Source organism: Elephantulus edwardii, unplaced genomic scaffold, assembly GCF_000299155.1.
Source record: "Elephantulus edwardii isolate Elephantulus edwardi_28Jun2011 unplaced genomic scaffold, EleEdw1.0 scaffold00075, whole genome shotgun sequence".
NCBI lineage: Eukaryota > Metazoa > Chordata > Mammalia > Macroscelidea > Macroscelididae > Elephantulus > Elephantulus edwardii.
This window is the reverse complement of record NW_006399825.1, coordinates 12,400,323-12,417,685: the sequence shown is the minus strand read 5'-3', so window position 1 is coordinate 12,417,685 and position 17,363 is coordinate 12,400,323. Positions and strand designations below refer to the sequence as shown.

The 17,363-nt window shown below is 44.6% G+C and overlaps 1 protein-coding gene across 5 annotated transcripts in view; it reads right to left on the bottom strand.

Moving 5' to 3' along the window:
• Positions 1 to 17,363, bottom strand: part of NRP2 (neuropilin 2) — a 147,008-nt gene that overhangs the window by 86,654 nt on the left and 42,991 nt on the right. For all 5 annotated transcript variants that reach the window (XM_006889115.1, XM_006889116.1, XM_006889113.1 and 2 more), the window contains exons 3-5: positions 11,915 to 12,096; positions 2,334 to 2,564; positions 1,122 to 1,277 (exon numbers count right to left, since the gene is read on the bottom strand). In XM_006889115.1, the coding sequence (XP_006889177.1) occupies positions 1,122 to 1,277; positions 2,334 to 2,564; positions 11,915 to 12,096 (569 nt within the window). The remainder of the gene's footprint in view (positions 1 to 1,121; positions 1,278 to 2,333; positions 2,565 to 11,914; positions 12,097 to 17,363) is intronic.

Below are 17,363 nucleotides of genomic sequence, written 5' to 3'. Positions count from 1 at the left end.
TGAAGAGACTGAGATGGGAATAACTTTATACACACAAAAGAACACGCAGGGGTAGTGTGACAATGAGCCAACTGACTCACGGTAACTGTATGTACAGCAGATTATAAAACTTTGTCCGATTGTGCTTGATCCTCACATCCTCCACTGTACCTAAGCCCAGTGCTGCAGTCACTGTGTCAATCCACCTCGCTGGCGGTCTTACTTTCTCTCTCTGTGCCTCTGGCCCAGCTATCACAGAATATATACTCTACATGAGCTCTAGTGGCCTACTGGGTAAAGAGCTGCACTGCGAATCCAAAGACAGGTGATTCGAACCTACCAAATACTCCTGGGGGAAAGCTGGGCACTTGCTTCCCACTCAATTTACAAACCTTGAAATACCCCTGAAGGGTTAGCTATGAGTCACTTCCAACTCAATGGCATATAACAGCAACAACTAGATATACTTCATTGTATTGTTGTTATTACATACTGTCGAGTCACCTGTGACTCATTGTAACCCTATGTACAACAGCCCTAAACCCTGCTCTACCCCTTGCCAAGCTTATTGTCTCTGACTCACCCATCCCGATAATCCCAGTCACTAAATCAATCCATCTCATCAAGAGTCTTCCCCTTCTGTGCTGTCCCTCCACACTCCCAAGCATGACGTCCCTCTCCAAGGACTGATCCCTCCTTGCAACATGTCCAAAGTATGTCAGACAGAGCTTCAGAATCCTTGCCTCCAAGGAGCAGCCTGGCTTCACCCTCTCCAGGATGAACTTGTTTGTTCTCCTAGCAGTCCATGGTATATTCAATACTCTTCCCTAGTCATTATCCAGCTCTCTGATAACTATCTATCTATCTATCTATCTATCTATCTATCTATCTATCTATCTATCTATCTATTGTGTGCATACGTAAAATTCAAAGAAATGAGCAACCAGCTCAACATCTGCTCTTTCCTCATTAATCTCTGCCTAGCAAGAGGATATAGCTCTCCTTCCATGGACTCTGATGCTGTCAACAGTCTGGGCATGTTCCCACCTTCTTCTCTCAGCAGAAGTCACCTTCTCTTCACTGGTACTGCTTTCCCTACTCTGTTGTAAGGACAGGACAGAGGGTCCTAACTGGGAACTCACTCTCTAAAGGCTCTTGCTGAACCAGGTAGTAACGTGCAGAGAATCCATCCTTGGCCACTGCCATGTCCGTGTGGAAGGTCAGTGAGAGGATCCCTGTAGATGAGCGGAGTTCCGAGGGTGTCTTGGTCCCACAGTACTTGCCAATCAGGGGTCCAACTGGACATGCAAAAGAAAGAGACCAATGGAAAGGGACACGTCAAACTCTGTACCCAATATATTTCCCCTTTCCAGTGATGTATCACATTGAGTAAGAGCATCACTTTGTGCACTTTGATATAAAAAGAACAACCAAACCTATGTTTTAAGAACAAGTCTAACATTTTTTTCTTATACATTAAAAAGTCATTTCAAACAATGTATTTGAATTTTGTCAATAAACAAGTATACAAAATAAAAGCCATTTCACTGGCGTGGCCTCATTCTGTTCTCATGGCTCTGGGAGTGGACAGGAACAGTGTCATTGTAACACCTGTTTTACAGATGATAGGATTAAAGTTTGGAGAGGTCACGTGGCTTTACTTTGTTCACACAGCTAGGAAACAGCAGAGCTGGGACTCAAACCTAGGTTTCCTAACTTAATCAGACCCTTTCCCCAGGAACTAATACTACTATTAAGCCTGCTTTATATAGGGAAATAGGATAATGAAAAAGTCAGACTGACTTCCTTGCCGATACTGGCTATACCCAAGATCTGTGTTGGCCTCCATCTGAGAAGCACAGGTTCTTGGCCTTGGCTGGTGCCTTTCCCCACATTCAGGCCTGTTCTAGTACTAATAGGAATACTGACAATGATAGAAGTGAACTTACAGAGATAAGATACAGACAGACATGCTATGCAACTTGCCCACATGGTAAATGGCAGAGGCAAGATTTCAACTCAGTCAATCTGGCTTTTGAGTCCTCTGTTAGAGCACTGGAGTTGGTCCCAAGTCACTTCTATGGAAATCCCAACAGCTCAGAGTGGAAAACATCATCTACAGTTTTCTGCATTCTCATCCAATCTAAATAGCTACTCAGTCTTCAGTCTTTTTTTAAAAAAATATCTCTAAGAGAGGAGATTGCCCTTCTGTGGTTTTCCTCAAATCCCCAAAGAGAAAATCACCATGGGCCATGGAAAGACCCTAAGGAACTCTGATGTCTTTTGTTTTCCTTTTGTTATTGTCACCAAAGCCATAACAGGGGAAGGACACACTAATGAGAGGTGTCACTCACCATTCGGAATGCCATCCCAGATGTCCAGCCAATCGTATTTGCAGTCACCCTCTCCCACCTGCAAAGGGTCATGCTCCAGGTCAAAGGTCAGGAACTGCAGGATGATCTCCATCTTGGGCTTGGCCAGGATGGTGAAGGTGCAGTCCAAGTTGTGTGGGTACTTCTCGGGGAACCCAGGCGACTCAATGGTCCCGTTGGGGCCTGTGAAGTTCTTTGAACAATCTTCCGACCCTGAATTGCAAAAGGACGGGGAGCATTAGGAAAGCAGGAGAGTGCATCTTTCTTTGCTGCCTCTGTCACACGGGTTATTTAAATGTTTGGGACCTGATCCTTCAACTCACAAGGATTTTTGTTTCCACTGGAGTGGCCCTTGAAGCAATATGCTCACGTCCACATGCCTGCCCTCTTCAAGACAGAAATTAAGGCAGGCACAGCTGTCTTGCTGTATATAGTCGAATACAAGTAGCAGTTGAGGAATTTGGGTAGAGAAAAGTATGTGTATGGATATGTCTAACAGAGAGAGCAAGAGGGGAGAGAGACTGATTCTGCTGAAGAAAGGAACAGAGTCTTCATTCTCAATTACTCAGCTGCTCGCTCCAGAAATGTAAGTTATTTCAATCCTTAAGGAAGGCTTGCTGATTGCCAGCAGGGAAAACAATGTTACCCCTTATTTATTGCTGACCTCAACACTGGCCCCTATTGTACCACAGCCAACTAAGTGTCCCCTTTTCCCTCCCAGATCCAAGGTGCCTCGGGGAGGGGCAAAGGGGAGCTCGGGGCTCATTCATGTCATGACTGTATTAAAACGAGCTGCTCTGTAGTGGCCGGACAATTAACAATCAACGTTTTTAGCCGGTGGATCACAGCAGGGTGGCAGGGATGTTAAAGGCCGCTCAGGCAGCAAGCTTGGAAAAATGCAGTAGTGTATTGACATTTGGAAGGCTTCTGGTTCTTTTGTGGTGAGGATAGGCTTGCTTTTCTCCTCAATGCCAGTGCCGGCTTTCTGGGGACCGTTGGAGGAGTCCTTATTAAATGCCACATGCCTTGGCAGCCTGGGTCAGTTTAGAAACTTCTAAATGGACCACAGCCACCATGTCTCTTACTGCCTGTAGGTGGAATCATATTAAAAGGGCCTTCGTGGTACTGGAACTTGGCCACCATTTGCCAAGGCAGACCCTGGACATGCTGGCCCCACGAAACCACACAGACCCAGCAGTGATGTGCCTTGACTGGGTAGATGTAAATGCTGAACAACTAGAATTTATGTCATTAAGTCCTGATTTTACAAGAAGAGAGGGAAGTTAGCTGGCTGTATGTTCTTAAAGGTCACATGATTAAGATTGACTCTGTGAGCAAAGGACCTGATCCTTGCCCTATCCGGTGCCATCTTCACCATTTCTGAGGAGAATATACACTCGAAGCATGAAGAAGAAACATAAAGAACTACTTGCTAAACCAGGTGTTTACTGGCAGGCCCTGTCCTGGGGGAGGGCACTGAAATGTAGCTCTGTGATGTCGATATGCCGATCTTAGCTGGAGGGGATGTTTTTATTCTCCCTCCTCCCCTCCAAAGCCAGTCTCTTTATTGATAAGGGCTTTCTGGAAAGCAACAAATGCCAGACTTAGAAAAGGTGCCATGCAAATGAGTGGGGGAAGGGGACGCTGCAGTTCTCTTTAGCAGTAGATAGGAAATTCCAATACAAGCTGCCTATCCATCCATCACCTCTGCCCTTCTACCCAGCACGGGTGCTGGCAGGGTGGGGACCAGCGATGCAGGAGGCGGGAGAGCTAACCTTTTCAGTGATGCTCGGGGGCTTGCTGAGGCCACACGTCTCAAGAGGCTCTGCTCTCCATTACTGGGGCATGGTGGCAGGGGGGCAGCAAAGCTGGGGTGTCTCCACCCCAGCTGTTTACCCCAGACCCAGTGCTCAGGCAGGCAGCCTCAGCGGCCCCGGGGTGAGGCAATTCAGCAAAGCCAAGCCAGCTGGCAGGTCTTCAGGGGGCCGAGAGGAATTTTGAAAAGGTTAGAGTTTAGGGCTGCTGTGCAGCCTTCTTGTGGGTCACTTAGAACAGCTTCACACCCGACTGGGAGGAAATTAACTCTATTCACAACTTGCTTGCAGAGCTGGGAAAAGCATTCTGGCATTTTTTCCTAGAGGCCACCCTATTGTCATGCTCACCCAAGACAAGGGACATCTCCTCCCCACTGGAAGTAGGGAATTTAGGGTGGAAATCTGTCTTTGGTCCATCCTATCCATGGGGGACAGGTGTTTCCACAATAGCCATCTATCTGGAGAGGCCTCAAGAAAGAGAGATTTGAAAGTACCTAGGACTTTGAGATCACAGTACAAATAAAATTTCAACCTTAAGTATTTAAGGCATCTCATCCTTCTGTCACCACTCAAAAATCTCTGTATCTCTCCCTGACATTTGACTATAAATGACTATATCCTCTAACTTATTTTGAAAGAGGTAGAAAACAGTTTCATCCAAAAAGTTTCAGGAAAAAAATACAATCTATTGAAATTGCTCCTTTGTTTCTACTTGCACTATCTCACTGTTTGGGCCACCAAAGTGTCAGAAAAGAAGCAGCAGCTGAATATCAAATGTTGAGAAGAGGTGACCCTCCTTGAGTCGTAAATTGAGTCCTGCAGGTTTCTACCCAATCCAAGATCCTGTGTCAAAGGATCAATGGTTGGAAAATAATGCTGTCAACAAACATTCAAACTCATTTGGTGATAAGACTGTCCCTGGGTGAGGGGGAAGAGGAAAGGAGGGGAGGGGCGGGGAGGGGAGGAGAGGAGAGGAGAGGAGGGGAGAAGAGAGAGGAGAAAGTGTGTGTGTGTGTTGGGGGCAGTGTAGCAGGTTTCTATGGTAGTGAGTGATTTCAAGCCAAAAGGGTTCTGGAATGGAAAATGCCCACCCTATGATTTTCTACTGTAAATTGTGAAAGAATTCTGAAAGCAGAAGAATAAACTACTTGCACAGAGCTATTTAAAAGAATAGACGTATCAAAAGTTGAGCTTGGTCTGACCACGCGAGGTTATTTCAGTTCCTCAATTCAAGAGTAGGGGACACTCCAGGTTTCCGCTTTCTGTGAATGATCGAGGTTTTCGTTTCCAAAAAGTCTCTAGGCACCAGGAAGAAAAACGTAATCTTGAACTATAGGTTCAAATCATCCAAAAAGAACTTATTCAAAAAGAGTTTCTGTTTCAATAACTTTTAAAATCATTTAAAATTTCCTTTCTCTGTTTTTTTGTTCATGATTTGATATCTTTAAAGACTGAGAGTTGTTTTGGCTTACCCTTTTATATGTAGTTAATCTAGTAACACAACAGAGAAAACCAAAGGAGCTGCTGATGACGTTATTCTGACTATTGCAGACTCCAGGCACATCTGCATAACCCTGACATTCTCAAGGGTTTTCAAAGCTGTGGCCTTTTTTTGTAAGCACACCACCAGGCCTTACTTCTCTGGTGCTTTTGGGAGGATTCAAACTATAAATCTTCTAGTTAGTGGCCCAGTGCTTAAATGCCTGTTTGAGCAAAAGACTCAACAGAATACAGACTCTTTTAAAAGCCACTTCATTTAAGAAGCCATGAAATCCCTACTCCAGCCACATGCTCCTTGTCTGTACCGAAACTGTGGCTCTATCGCTTAGCGTCACTTGGTAGTAGACCTTGCTAGAATAATGTAGGGCTACAGACTTAGAGAACCTGCACAGTCAGTGTTGAGTTATGAGCACCTGACTGAATTATGTACGATCTGTCATTATGAGCCAACTCCTGTAAGGCATATTACATTAAAAATTCAAGGTACATACAATGAAATGTTGTGGTTGTTATGTGTCATCAAATTGGAACTGGCTTATAGCCGACCCTCCAACAGGTGTTCAGACACTATAAATCACAGGAGTAGACTGTCCATCCTTCTCCTGAGGAACAGATTTGAGTCTCCTGTCATTCAGATGGCCGCACAACTTCTTACCACTTGGCCACCATAGCGCTCTACAATGGAACAGGTAATAGTTTTTTTACACACATTAAACATTGTTATCCGGTGCCTTCAAGCAGATAAGAATTCTTAGCAAATCTACGTACAATAGAACAAAACCTGGCCGTCTCTGCCATGCCTACACGCATTGTTGTGGCCACTATATTAATCCACTTCATGGAGGGTCTTCCTCTCTTTCAATAATTCTGTATTTTCCCAAGCATCATGCCCTTCTCTGGGGACCAGCCTCTCTTGATACTATGTACAAAGGACGTGAGACAGTCTTACCATCCTTACGCCTAAGGAGCACTCTGGATACACTTCTTCCAAAATAGATTTGATTGCTTTTTGGCAATCCGTGTCATATTCTGTATTTTTTTACCAACATCTCAATTTAAAGGTATGAATTCTTTGAACTTTCTTCTTCACTGTCCAACTCTCGCATGCATATGAAGCACCTGAAAATACCATGGCTTGAGTCAGGCACACCTTAGTCTTTAAAATGACACCCTTGCTTTTTGGCATTTTAAAGAATTCCATGGCAGCAGATTTGCCCGGGGCAATTTACTTTTTTATTTCTTAACTGCTGCTTCCAGGAGAGTTATAAGTGAAATGAAAATTTGGCAACTTCAACACTTCACCTTTTATCTTAATGTTGTTTATCAGTCCAGTTGTAAGGACTATTGTTTTCATTATGTTGAGGGATAAGCCGTACTGAAGATGACAGTCTTCTGTATGAGGCTCAAAGCCTATAGTTTTCATCATCATTACTACTATTACTATAGTGTTGTGTTAAAGATGTTTATATATGCTCGTGTATCTGGAAGTGTTCCTTTAATTTTTGTTGGGAAGATTGACTGTTCCGTGGACTGCCAAGAAAACAAACAGATCCATCCTGGAGAGGGTTAAACCAGGCTGCTCCTTGGAGGCAAGGATTCTGGGGCTTCGTCTGACATACTTTGGACATGTTGTAAGGAGAGACAGGTCCTTGGAGAGGGACATCATGCTTGGTAGGGTAGAGGGACAGCACAGGAGGGGAAGACCCTCTATGAGGTGGATTGATTCAGTGACTGGGGTAATCGGGATGGGTGTGTCAGAGGCAATGCAATTGGCACAGGATAGAGCAGGGTTTAGGGCTGTTGTACATAGGGTCGCTATGAGTCGCAAACGACTCAACGGCACATAACAACAACAACAACTATATACTTGATGCTAGACAAACATTTGATTAATTGACATGAAATACCAATTGCACCAAACTGTTCCAATTGATGAGCAAGTGCAAGTCAAAGCCCAAAGAACAGAATTCTGAAATTGGGAGGGGCTTGTGTCTGTGTTTACAGCTTCCTCTTCTTTTTCTGGAAGACTCTTGACTGCAAACATAGCTGTGTGTGTTTGGCTTCCTTCAGCATATTCACGCATTTCTTTCATGTTCTGTGGATGACACAAACATTGCTTATATTCTCTCAGGCCTCTCAACAATGCAGGGCACAGCACCTGGCAGAATGGTCATCATCCACCTCAGCTGGGAATTCCGACCTCTCTTCATCTTGGTGCTTCATGCAGGTTTGACTTCGGTGCTGAAAGCTGGTCTTTTGGATGGCCATGGTGGGCCTGAGAAGACTGGAGGAGCCCTCCTTCTCACCGTCCCAGTGTGTGTGTGTGTGTGTGTGTGTGGCGTGTGAACTCTTCACTACAGATACAGCACTTTCTTTCTTTTATGGCCTATTTAACCAGAGCAAGCTACCCCTTCTCCCAAGCCCAGATCATCTGTATTGACTACTGACTATTGTTTCTAGGCTGTTGTCTATAGACTTGCTGCCTCTAAAATCCTGCTTAAACCTGATCTTACCGATATAGTGACTGTGACAATGGGCTTGAACATGGAAAGCATCATGAAGATTTCACAGGCTAGTGTGAGGTTTTGAGCTGTTCAGAGAGAGTCACCATGAATTGTAGTCAACTGAATGACACCTGACAACTACACAGCGATGCTGAATGAGGACTTCTGTTTTACTCTCCATCCTTCAAATCTGCATGCCAGAGAAAACCAACTTTCTATTTTGGTTTATGTTTTCTGGAGAATGTGAAAACATACACCAGGGGCATGAAATGAACAGTAAGTGTCAATGGTCTTGCTTGTCCTGCTTGACTTCCATCGGCCAGTGCCCCAGAAGACCCTGCTTAGCGCTGTTTCCAGGCAGAAGGAGGCTGGTTGATGGCTTTAGCACTAGGGTCCCACTACCTTGTTGTTCAACACGCACTCCAGACTGCTTTATTCCCCATCTGGCCCAGCCACTTGGTTATTCCATCATCTCCCTAACCATAGCATGTGACTCTTAGTGCTTAGCTCATTCTGCCTCGTGTGGTAGTTTTCCATTCAACTGGCATAATTACTCATCCAACGTCTATTGCACATTAATCTTAAGGCAGAGGGTTTGCACATATGCCTCCCTCACTGCTGTTGCTGTCAGCTATAGCTGAGCCAGTCTGAAATCATGGCAGTGCCACAAACAATGGGATAGAAATGCTGCCTGGTCCTTCCCATCTCTATGATGGGACGGAGACTGGACTCCAGTGTGAGCTGTAAGCTTTTTCATCAGCTTTTTAGAAGTAGATTGCCTCTTTTCTTTCCAGTCCATCTTAGTCTGGAAGTTCTGCTAAAACCTGTCAGTATCACAGAAGCACCAAAGCTTCTACTGGCAGATGGGTGGCGTCTCTGCATGAGGTGTGAGCTGGAGTCAAACCCAAGTCTCCCTCACAGAAGGTGAGAATTCTACCTCTGGACCACCATGGTTCTGCCTTCCTTGTTCAAGCAGGGCAAACTCCTGTGTTACTCCTTTTTCTCTCCCCAGCTGTGGATGACTCCGCTGAAGTTCCATCAGTGCCTGTGGCATTTAACCATGGCTTGCACAGGACTGGGACATAGCTCTAGCTCCAGGAGCCTTATGCTAGACCTTAGCCACCAAGTGCCATGCAGTTTCTGTCACCCTCTGTGGCCTCTTTGTAGTTAGAAACACAGAATCCCAGCCTGCTCCCTTCCCAAGGTCTATGGGCCTTCTTGGGGCGTGTCCTTGTGACATCAGGGGCTCCCCTTCTTGGCTCCACTCAGTTCCCTCAGTACCCGCCCCTTCATTTGATTGTACGTTCTTGTTCTCAGGCAGACAAATCCAACAAATATTTAGACAGCGCGGATATAAAAAGTGCTTTCAGCAGCTACCACTTCCTTTCAAGAATTGTTTAGTGAAAAAGAAAATATAGATGAATAGTTCCCCTTACACTGAACTCAACAGGCGCCGGTCTTTGGCCTCTTGATGACAAGGCGGACAGCCTGCCTTTTAGCCGGAAAGCCATCCACGGATTGTAAAAGTCAGGCTGTTGTGGAGGGGAAACTCACTCACAGATGGAACAGGGGCCTCTGAGGCTGGCGAGCGGGGAATTAGAGACCAAGCTCCAATTAGGCTCAAGATAATGCGCTCCACACATACTTGGTGACAAGAAAGACACATCAAGATCATCAAGTGTTGATGCAGACTTTACATCTTGTAGCAGGGAGAGGAGTGAGCAAAGTTCTCTATACTAGTCACGGACTAGGCACTGCCCCACAGCACTGCTCACCAAAAGGCCATGCCTCGCAGGGGGCTCAACTCCCCCAGCCACCCTGAGGGAAATAGAAGGACCATCTTTCCTCATTCAGGTGATGGCTGCTTGCAAAACACAATGATCAGTCAGTTATGAGTTGGTTCCTACTTGACTACAATGAGGTGGCTTTGGTTGTTTTGTTTTTTTTTTTTAAAGCAATTTAAACCAGGGAAGGGGTCTAGTAGATAAGCTTAATGTGCTGCTAACCCAAACATTGGAAGTTTGAGTCTACCAGAGGAATCTCAGATGAAAGGTCTGGTGATAACTTCGAGAAAGCCTTCTATTAAAAACCCTGTACGGCATAGATCTATTTTGGTGCACTGGGACCACCAGAGTTGGAATTGATTGGTTTGGGGGTTTTATAATAGAAATCAAGAAGTTAATGTAAAAATGAATACAAGCCTCTTTTTGGATTGATTTTCAGAGATCAGCTTCGTTTGGGTTTAGGAAGTAGGTATTCTATGGAGTGTGTTGTTTGTAGTTAAGTAACACTGAGTTGGAACCAGCTCATAGCTGACCTTCCAGTGGGTTTTCAGAAGCAATAAATGGCATGGGAAGATGCTGCCTATCTTTCTCCCATGGAGTAGTTGGTGGATTCGAACCCTGTGCCTTAGGGTTAGCCGCACAACTCCTTACCACTACGTCACCAGAGCTCCCTACAGATTCAGTGGGTAGAGATGGGAAATTGGGATGTTTAAGGGGTTTTTTCTAAGGACCAGGTTTGAATTTAAGACACTGCATGACTCCATTTTAAGGGTCACAGTAAAATCTTCAGAGACTGTGAACACTAAAGAGATTATGCCTTCCAAGTCCATGTAATTTGAAATAAAAACAACAATTAGCCATACAGTAATTGTGAGAAAGTTCAACTAAGTTTTACTTTCTCCTATGAGGATTATTTTTCCATTTTAAAAACATACAAACCCCAAATGCTTTCTAAAAGTGCTTGGGTTTTTTCCTTATTTTTTTTAGTCACTGTATTTTGCTGCAGCCACGAACCACACTGAGCCAGTGGCACTCAACACGGTAACCCTGCAACCTGATCTTTTAAACTGGTCTCCTGATTATTTCTAGATACACTTTGAAACTTTCTCATCTCTACAGCCAGTCTCAAGATTGGAAAAGTATAACCCTCGTTGTGTGCGTGGGAAACCTAGCTGTACAATAATTAATTGCTTGGCTGTTTAATAAAAAGATTTAAACCCATCAGTGGTTTCATGGGATAAAGACCAGGTGATTTACTCCCAAAAAATTGTTATTGTTACGTGCCATCAAGTCAAGTGCAACTCTATGAACGAAAGATCTGATCCTGTACCATCTTCATCATCTGACACACTTGACTCCTGGACCATCTTCATCATCTGACACACTTGAGCCCTTTGCTGCAGTGACTGTGTCAATCCATCCCATTGAGGGTCTTCCTCTCCTTTGCTTACCCTTTCCCAGCATGATGTCCCTCTCCAAGAAAGAGCCTCTTTTAACATCACCCCAAAAGTGTGTGAGATGAAGCTCTGTCATCCTTGCCTTCAAGGAGTATTCTGGTTGCACCTTCTCCAAGGTGTATCTCTTTGTTCTTTTGGTAGTCAATGGATATTCAGCACTCTTCTCCAACCCCACAGGTCAAAGACATCAATTCTTCTTCTGTCTTCCTTATTCATTGTCAATATTTCAAATGCATAGCAAGTGAATGAAAAGACCATGGCCTAAATCAAATGCACAATCGTCTTCAAATTGACATCATTGCTCCCCAGTAATGTGTATTATAGCCCAGGAAACTTTGTAGTGAAGTTCTACTCTGTCCTACAGCGCACATGAAAACCACCACCATATGGTATGTCTGAGCCCTGGGCCCCCACCCCTCCGCGCTTGCTTGGCATCTTATGGTCATAAACAGATGACCAAGTGCCCCCTTCTTCTCCAAAATTCCCACTCCTCACCCCACTGACCTGTCTTGAAGATTTCATAGCGCAGGGAGAAGCCTGCCCCCTGCCGGGCGTAGTCGGAGGTGAACTTGATGTAGAGCACAGAGCCAGAGGAGATGATGGTAGGTGGGGCAATGTTCCCACAGTGCTTTCCCAGGAGATCCGCAGATTCACTGTCCCCATCTCGAATCTCAATGAAGTCGTACCTGGCAGAGGTTGGCACAAAGGGGCATGGATGAGAAAAGGTCACTCTGAAACAGGGCGGCATATAGTCCACAGGATATTTCATGGCTCACTCACATGTCACAGCTTTGGTAGTTCAAATCCACCAGTGGTTCTGAAGGACCAGGATAGGCAATCCCCTCTCGTGTGATTATCAGCGGACAGCTATGAGTCAGTTCCAAGTTCTGACATCAATGAGTAATGAAAAATGGGTGGAGTGAATGTTTATGCAATGATCTACTACTTGAAAGTCTGGTGGTTCAACACCTCCAAGAGGCCCCTCAGAAGGCAGGCCTGGAGACTGGCTTCTAAAAAGTCACCCCCTTGGGCACAGTACTCTGCATACATGGAGTCACCATGAGTTGGAATCAACTAATGGCGACGAATAACAAGGAGACAAAAAAAGACTATTGTCATCCTCCAGCTAATGTTCTCTCTACTCACTCACAGACACTCAGGTGTTTCAGACTGATAAACAAAAGGCACTTAGGTTGGCTTGCCCAGACTGGCAAAAATAGACAGAGAAAGTAGATCTGCTTTATTAAAGCCCCAGAAGCAAATACTGACTGGATTTTCAGACTTTATCTCTGGCCCACACAAGGGCAGAAGCATCGCTTTACCAATGATCTCAACATAAACATTATTCCTTCCTTCCAGCTTGGAAGATCTCTTTGGATCTTAGTCTGTTCTTATGAGTCACTTAACCCTTCTCCATCTCAACTGCTTCACCTGGAAAGGTGAGTGTTGGGATGGAGATGGAGTAAGATAATAACATATGAAGTGCAGGACATTGTGCCAGAGTTCTGGTGAGGCCGTGGGTTAAGCACTGGACTACAAACCCAAAGGTTGGCCGTTCAGACTCACCAGCAACTCTGAGAGAAGTCTGAGATAGTTCTGTTCCCGTCAAGATTTTCAGAGTCAGAAGCCCTATGGGGCATTTCTACTCTGGCCTATGTGGTGGTGGTTATTAATTGCCATTGAGTCAGCAATGACTCACAGAGACCCTGTGAATAACAGTTCTGAACCCAGCACAATTCGCATCACCTCTGATCAGCTCGAGCCCATTATTACAGTCACTATGTCAATCTATCTTGTTGGGGGTCTTCCTGTCTTTCACTGATGGTGTCTTTTCATCAAGGACTGGCCCCTCCTGGCAACTTGTCCAAAGAATGTGAGAGGAAGTTTAGACATCTTTGCCTCTAAGAAACACTCTGATTGGACTCTGTCCTTTAAGGTCACCGTCAGTTAGAACTGACTCCAAGGCAGTTGGTTTGATTTGGGGATGTAGGCTCCATGCCAGGTGTATAAAGGACGTTTTTAAGAGATATATATTCTCCTGACCCATCTCCCTTTCCATTTAGTCCTGCCATTCATTATTCCCTCTTATCTTTCTTTTCCTCCCTCCAAACCTTCCTTCCTTCCTGACAACTCCTTAGCCAATGGTTACCCTCCCACCCCTGCCTGAGACGACTCTGCAAAGTTCACATCAGCAGCATCTAGTCAACAATGTGTTTTTTCAAAGGGATGAGCATATTAGATAAGGCAATAAAAACCTTTTTCCAAAATTAGGGGGTGAATCTCCAGGGACTTGGCGTCTCTGAGAACATCACTATTAGCCTCAGCAGGAAATAGAGCTGGATGCCTCTCTGAGCTGAGGTCACTTCATAAAGCCCAACTGCCTTAAAGCTGAAGGGGCCAGAAACCCCAAGACATCCCTAGCTAGGTGTATGGGATGGCGCCCACAGAACCAGGCATTTTATCTTTGCAGACACACATTTTTCAGTCTCGGTATGTGCTCTGGTAATCTTCACGGTGCTGTGTTTGTGTTCTCCTTCCCAGGCCCGGTTAATACTCCTGTCACAACTGCTTAGGTGGGAAACTTATTCCCCACCAGCTCCCTCCAAATCGCTGGTCACGGTAACAGTATTTACTGAAAACCATCTATCTCTGCCCTCCCTCTCTGTTTATTTATTTTGCATCAACCTGTTAAAACAACATGTAACAAATCTCTTCCTTAAGGGTAAAGAGAAGGGGTGAGAACACTATACTTCCTTGGATGCTGCCCGCCTACTCCTGTCACACACTCAGGGCTGTGGGAGCTGGCTGCTGGCGGGAGAAATGGCTTGTTTAAGCCACAGTGGCCAGAGGCTTCATTTCAGCCCCCGGGAGCCATATTTCAGATTGCTCAGCCACTTGCAAAGAAATAAGCCTGCAAAGGAAGTATAAGAAGTGGAGCAGTGCGAGTTCCTTCTGAGACTCCAGATTGCTGAGATGCTACAGTGAGAAGCAGTGAGCTGGCAAGAGTGTGGGCAAGATGGCACAGGCAAAGTTCCAGCCCTGAAGAGACAAATGGTCAGAGGTGGGCAAGACGGTGAGTGTGGTGGGGACTCTGGTGGGTCTGTGGTTTCAGCATGGGAGATAGTGCTGACTTGAAAAATGTGCTTCACTTTCAAAACAAAAGAGAAGTTGTTTAATTCATTCTCAAAGATAACTCGCAGAAGCTTCTAGAAAACACCTTATTGTTATCTACACACAAGGCAGTCATGGCCTCCCAGCCTCTCTCTGCAGAGTGATGGTGGTGTCCTGGCAGTGTGGTGTCGTGGTTAGGAGCCATTAGGTCATCTATGACTCACACTGACCCTGTGAATCACAGATCTGAACCTTGCCCTAGCCTGCATCTCTTCCCCTTTGAGTGCATTCTTATAGTTACTGTGTCAATCGATCTCATTGCGTGTCTTCCTCTCTTTTACGGACCCTCCACTTTTTGGATGTCCTCTCCCCAAGGTCCTGACAACATGCCCATAATAGGTGAGATGGAGTTTCACCATCTTTGCCTCTAAGAAGCACCCTGCTTGCACATCTTCCAAGACAGACTTGGTTGTTCTTTGGATTTCCTGACGATACTTGACCAAATTCATCTTGAAAGTAGGGAATTAACAGCCTAGATCATTCCAGAATTACAGCAAAGTCTCAGACCCCACTTTGCCCCTTATTGGCTGGGTGCCCTGGGCAAGTTATTTCACTTTTCTCAGAAATCAGGTAATAGAGTAAACCAGGAGTATTAGAATCTTTCTCATGGAGTCATCGAGAATGAAATCAAGTAAATACAATCTAGTCTAGACCATAAAGCTTATTGCACAGTCTGGTATTAGTGTGAGCCTAACAAATGTTAACTGTTTTGCATAGAATGACCAGTAGCTATTGAATCAGTTCCAAGTCATGAAAACTCCACAGGTGTCTGAGTGGAACTGTGGTCCATTCAGTGACTGATTTTTTAGAACTAGATTGCCAGGACTTTTCCCCAACATGCTTCAAGAGGGACTAGACTCTACGGAAACCATTGTGTGTTGTGCTGTGTACAGGAGAGTCAGAACCGACCCATAGCTGACTCTCTAGTGGGTTTTCAGAGACAATTAATCAAACAAGAGGAGATTGCCCAGCCTTCTGCAGAGCAGCTGGTGGCCTTGAACTGCATGCCTTTGGAACTGCAGTGCACTTTCTTGTCACTAGGCTAATATTACCCATGTGAAAAATCAGAGATCACACCTATTTCAGGAGGAGGATGAACCTTATTTGGGCAGCAGATGCCACTTCCCTCTAAGCCGAGCAGAGGTGCAATATATTCAGTACTATAACAACACGGAGGTTGACTGAGCAAAATGTGCCAGTTAAAATGTACATGCTCTTAAACTGGCAATACTATTTCGAGGAATTTCTCCTTTGAAAGTAATTAGATACTTTTTTTCAAAGATATAGCCAAATTTTTGCTTTTATATGTCTATAAAAGTATAGAAAAGGTGAAAAGACACTTTCTTTATCATAACACTAGATTATTAAATGATCCAGAAAGCATTAAAAGAAGATGGAAAGCATATACAGAGTCATTGAATCAAAAGAAATTTGTGGACACAGAAAAATGTCATGAAACAATCTATGAGCAAGAGCTCTGAAAGAATTGGCAAAAAACAAGGCCCCAGGAATTGATAGCATATTGATTGACATATTTCAACAAACAGATGCTGCCCTGGATGTGCTCACCAACTTTTGCCAAGAAATCTGGAGGACAAACACCTGGCCTACTGACTGGAAGAGATCTATATGTGTTCCCATTCCAAAGAAAGGTGATCTAACAGAGTGTGGAAATTATTGAACAGTATCACTGACATCACATGCAAGCAAGATTATGCTGAAGATTATCCAAAATCAACTGGATTAACAGAGAACTGCCTAAAATGCAGGCTGGCTTTAGAAGAGGCCATGGCATTAGGGATATTAAAGTTAATGTCAGATGGATCTTGGCTGAAAGCGGAGAGTACTAGAGGAATGTCTATCTGTTTCATTGACTATGCAATGGCATTTGACTGTGTGGATCACAACAAACTGTGGCTGACTCTAAGAATGGGAATCCCAGAACACTTGATCGTGCTTATGTGAAACCTATACTTGGACCAGGAGACAGTCATCAGAACAGTGCAAGGAAACACTGCATGGTTCAAAATTGGGAAGGGTGTGCATCAAGGATGTGTCCTATCTCCATATCTTTTCAGTCTATATGCAGAACAAATTATCCAGGAGGCTGGGCTCTATGAGCGGAAGTGTGGCATCAAGATTGGAGGTCGACTTATCAACAATCTGCATTATGCAGATGACACAACCCTGCTGGCTGACCTGAAGTGCTTGCTGTAGAAGGTCAAGGACTGCAACCTTCAATATGGATTGAAGCTCAACATCAAGAAAACAAAGATTTTCACCATTAGGCTGATTGGCAGCATCATGATAGATGGTGAAAAGATTGAGATTGTTGACAGTTTCAGTTTGCTTGGCTCTACAGTCAACACTCTTGGTACCAGCAGCCAGGAAATTAAAAGATAAATTGCCTTGGGAAAGTCTGTGGTCAGAGACCTTTCCAAAGTACTGAAGAGCAACAACGGCAGTCTGGAGATTAAGGTGTGCCTGATACAGGCCATGGTCTTCGCAATTACTTGCTATGCATCAGAGAGGTGGACAATAACTAGGGATGATAGAAGGAGAGTTGATGCCTTTGAGCTTTGGTGCTGGAGAAGAGTACTGAATATACCATGGACTGCTAGAAGAATAAACAAGTTTGTCCTGGAGGGAGAGAAGCCCAGCTGCTCCTTGGAGGCAAGGATTCTGAAGCTTCATCTGGCACAATAACAACAACAACAATGTAGAAAATGGGACACTACATTTATAATAAATAATACATTTCTAATTTCCCCCTCTTTTGTTT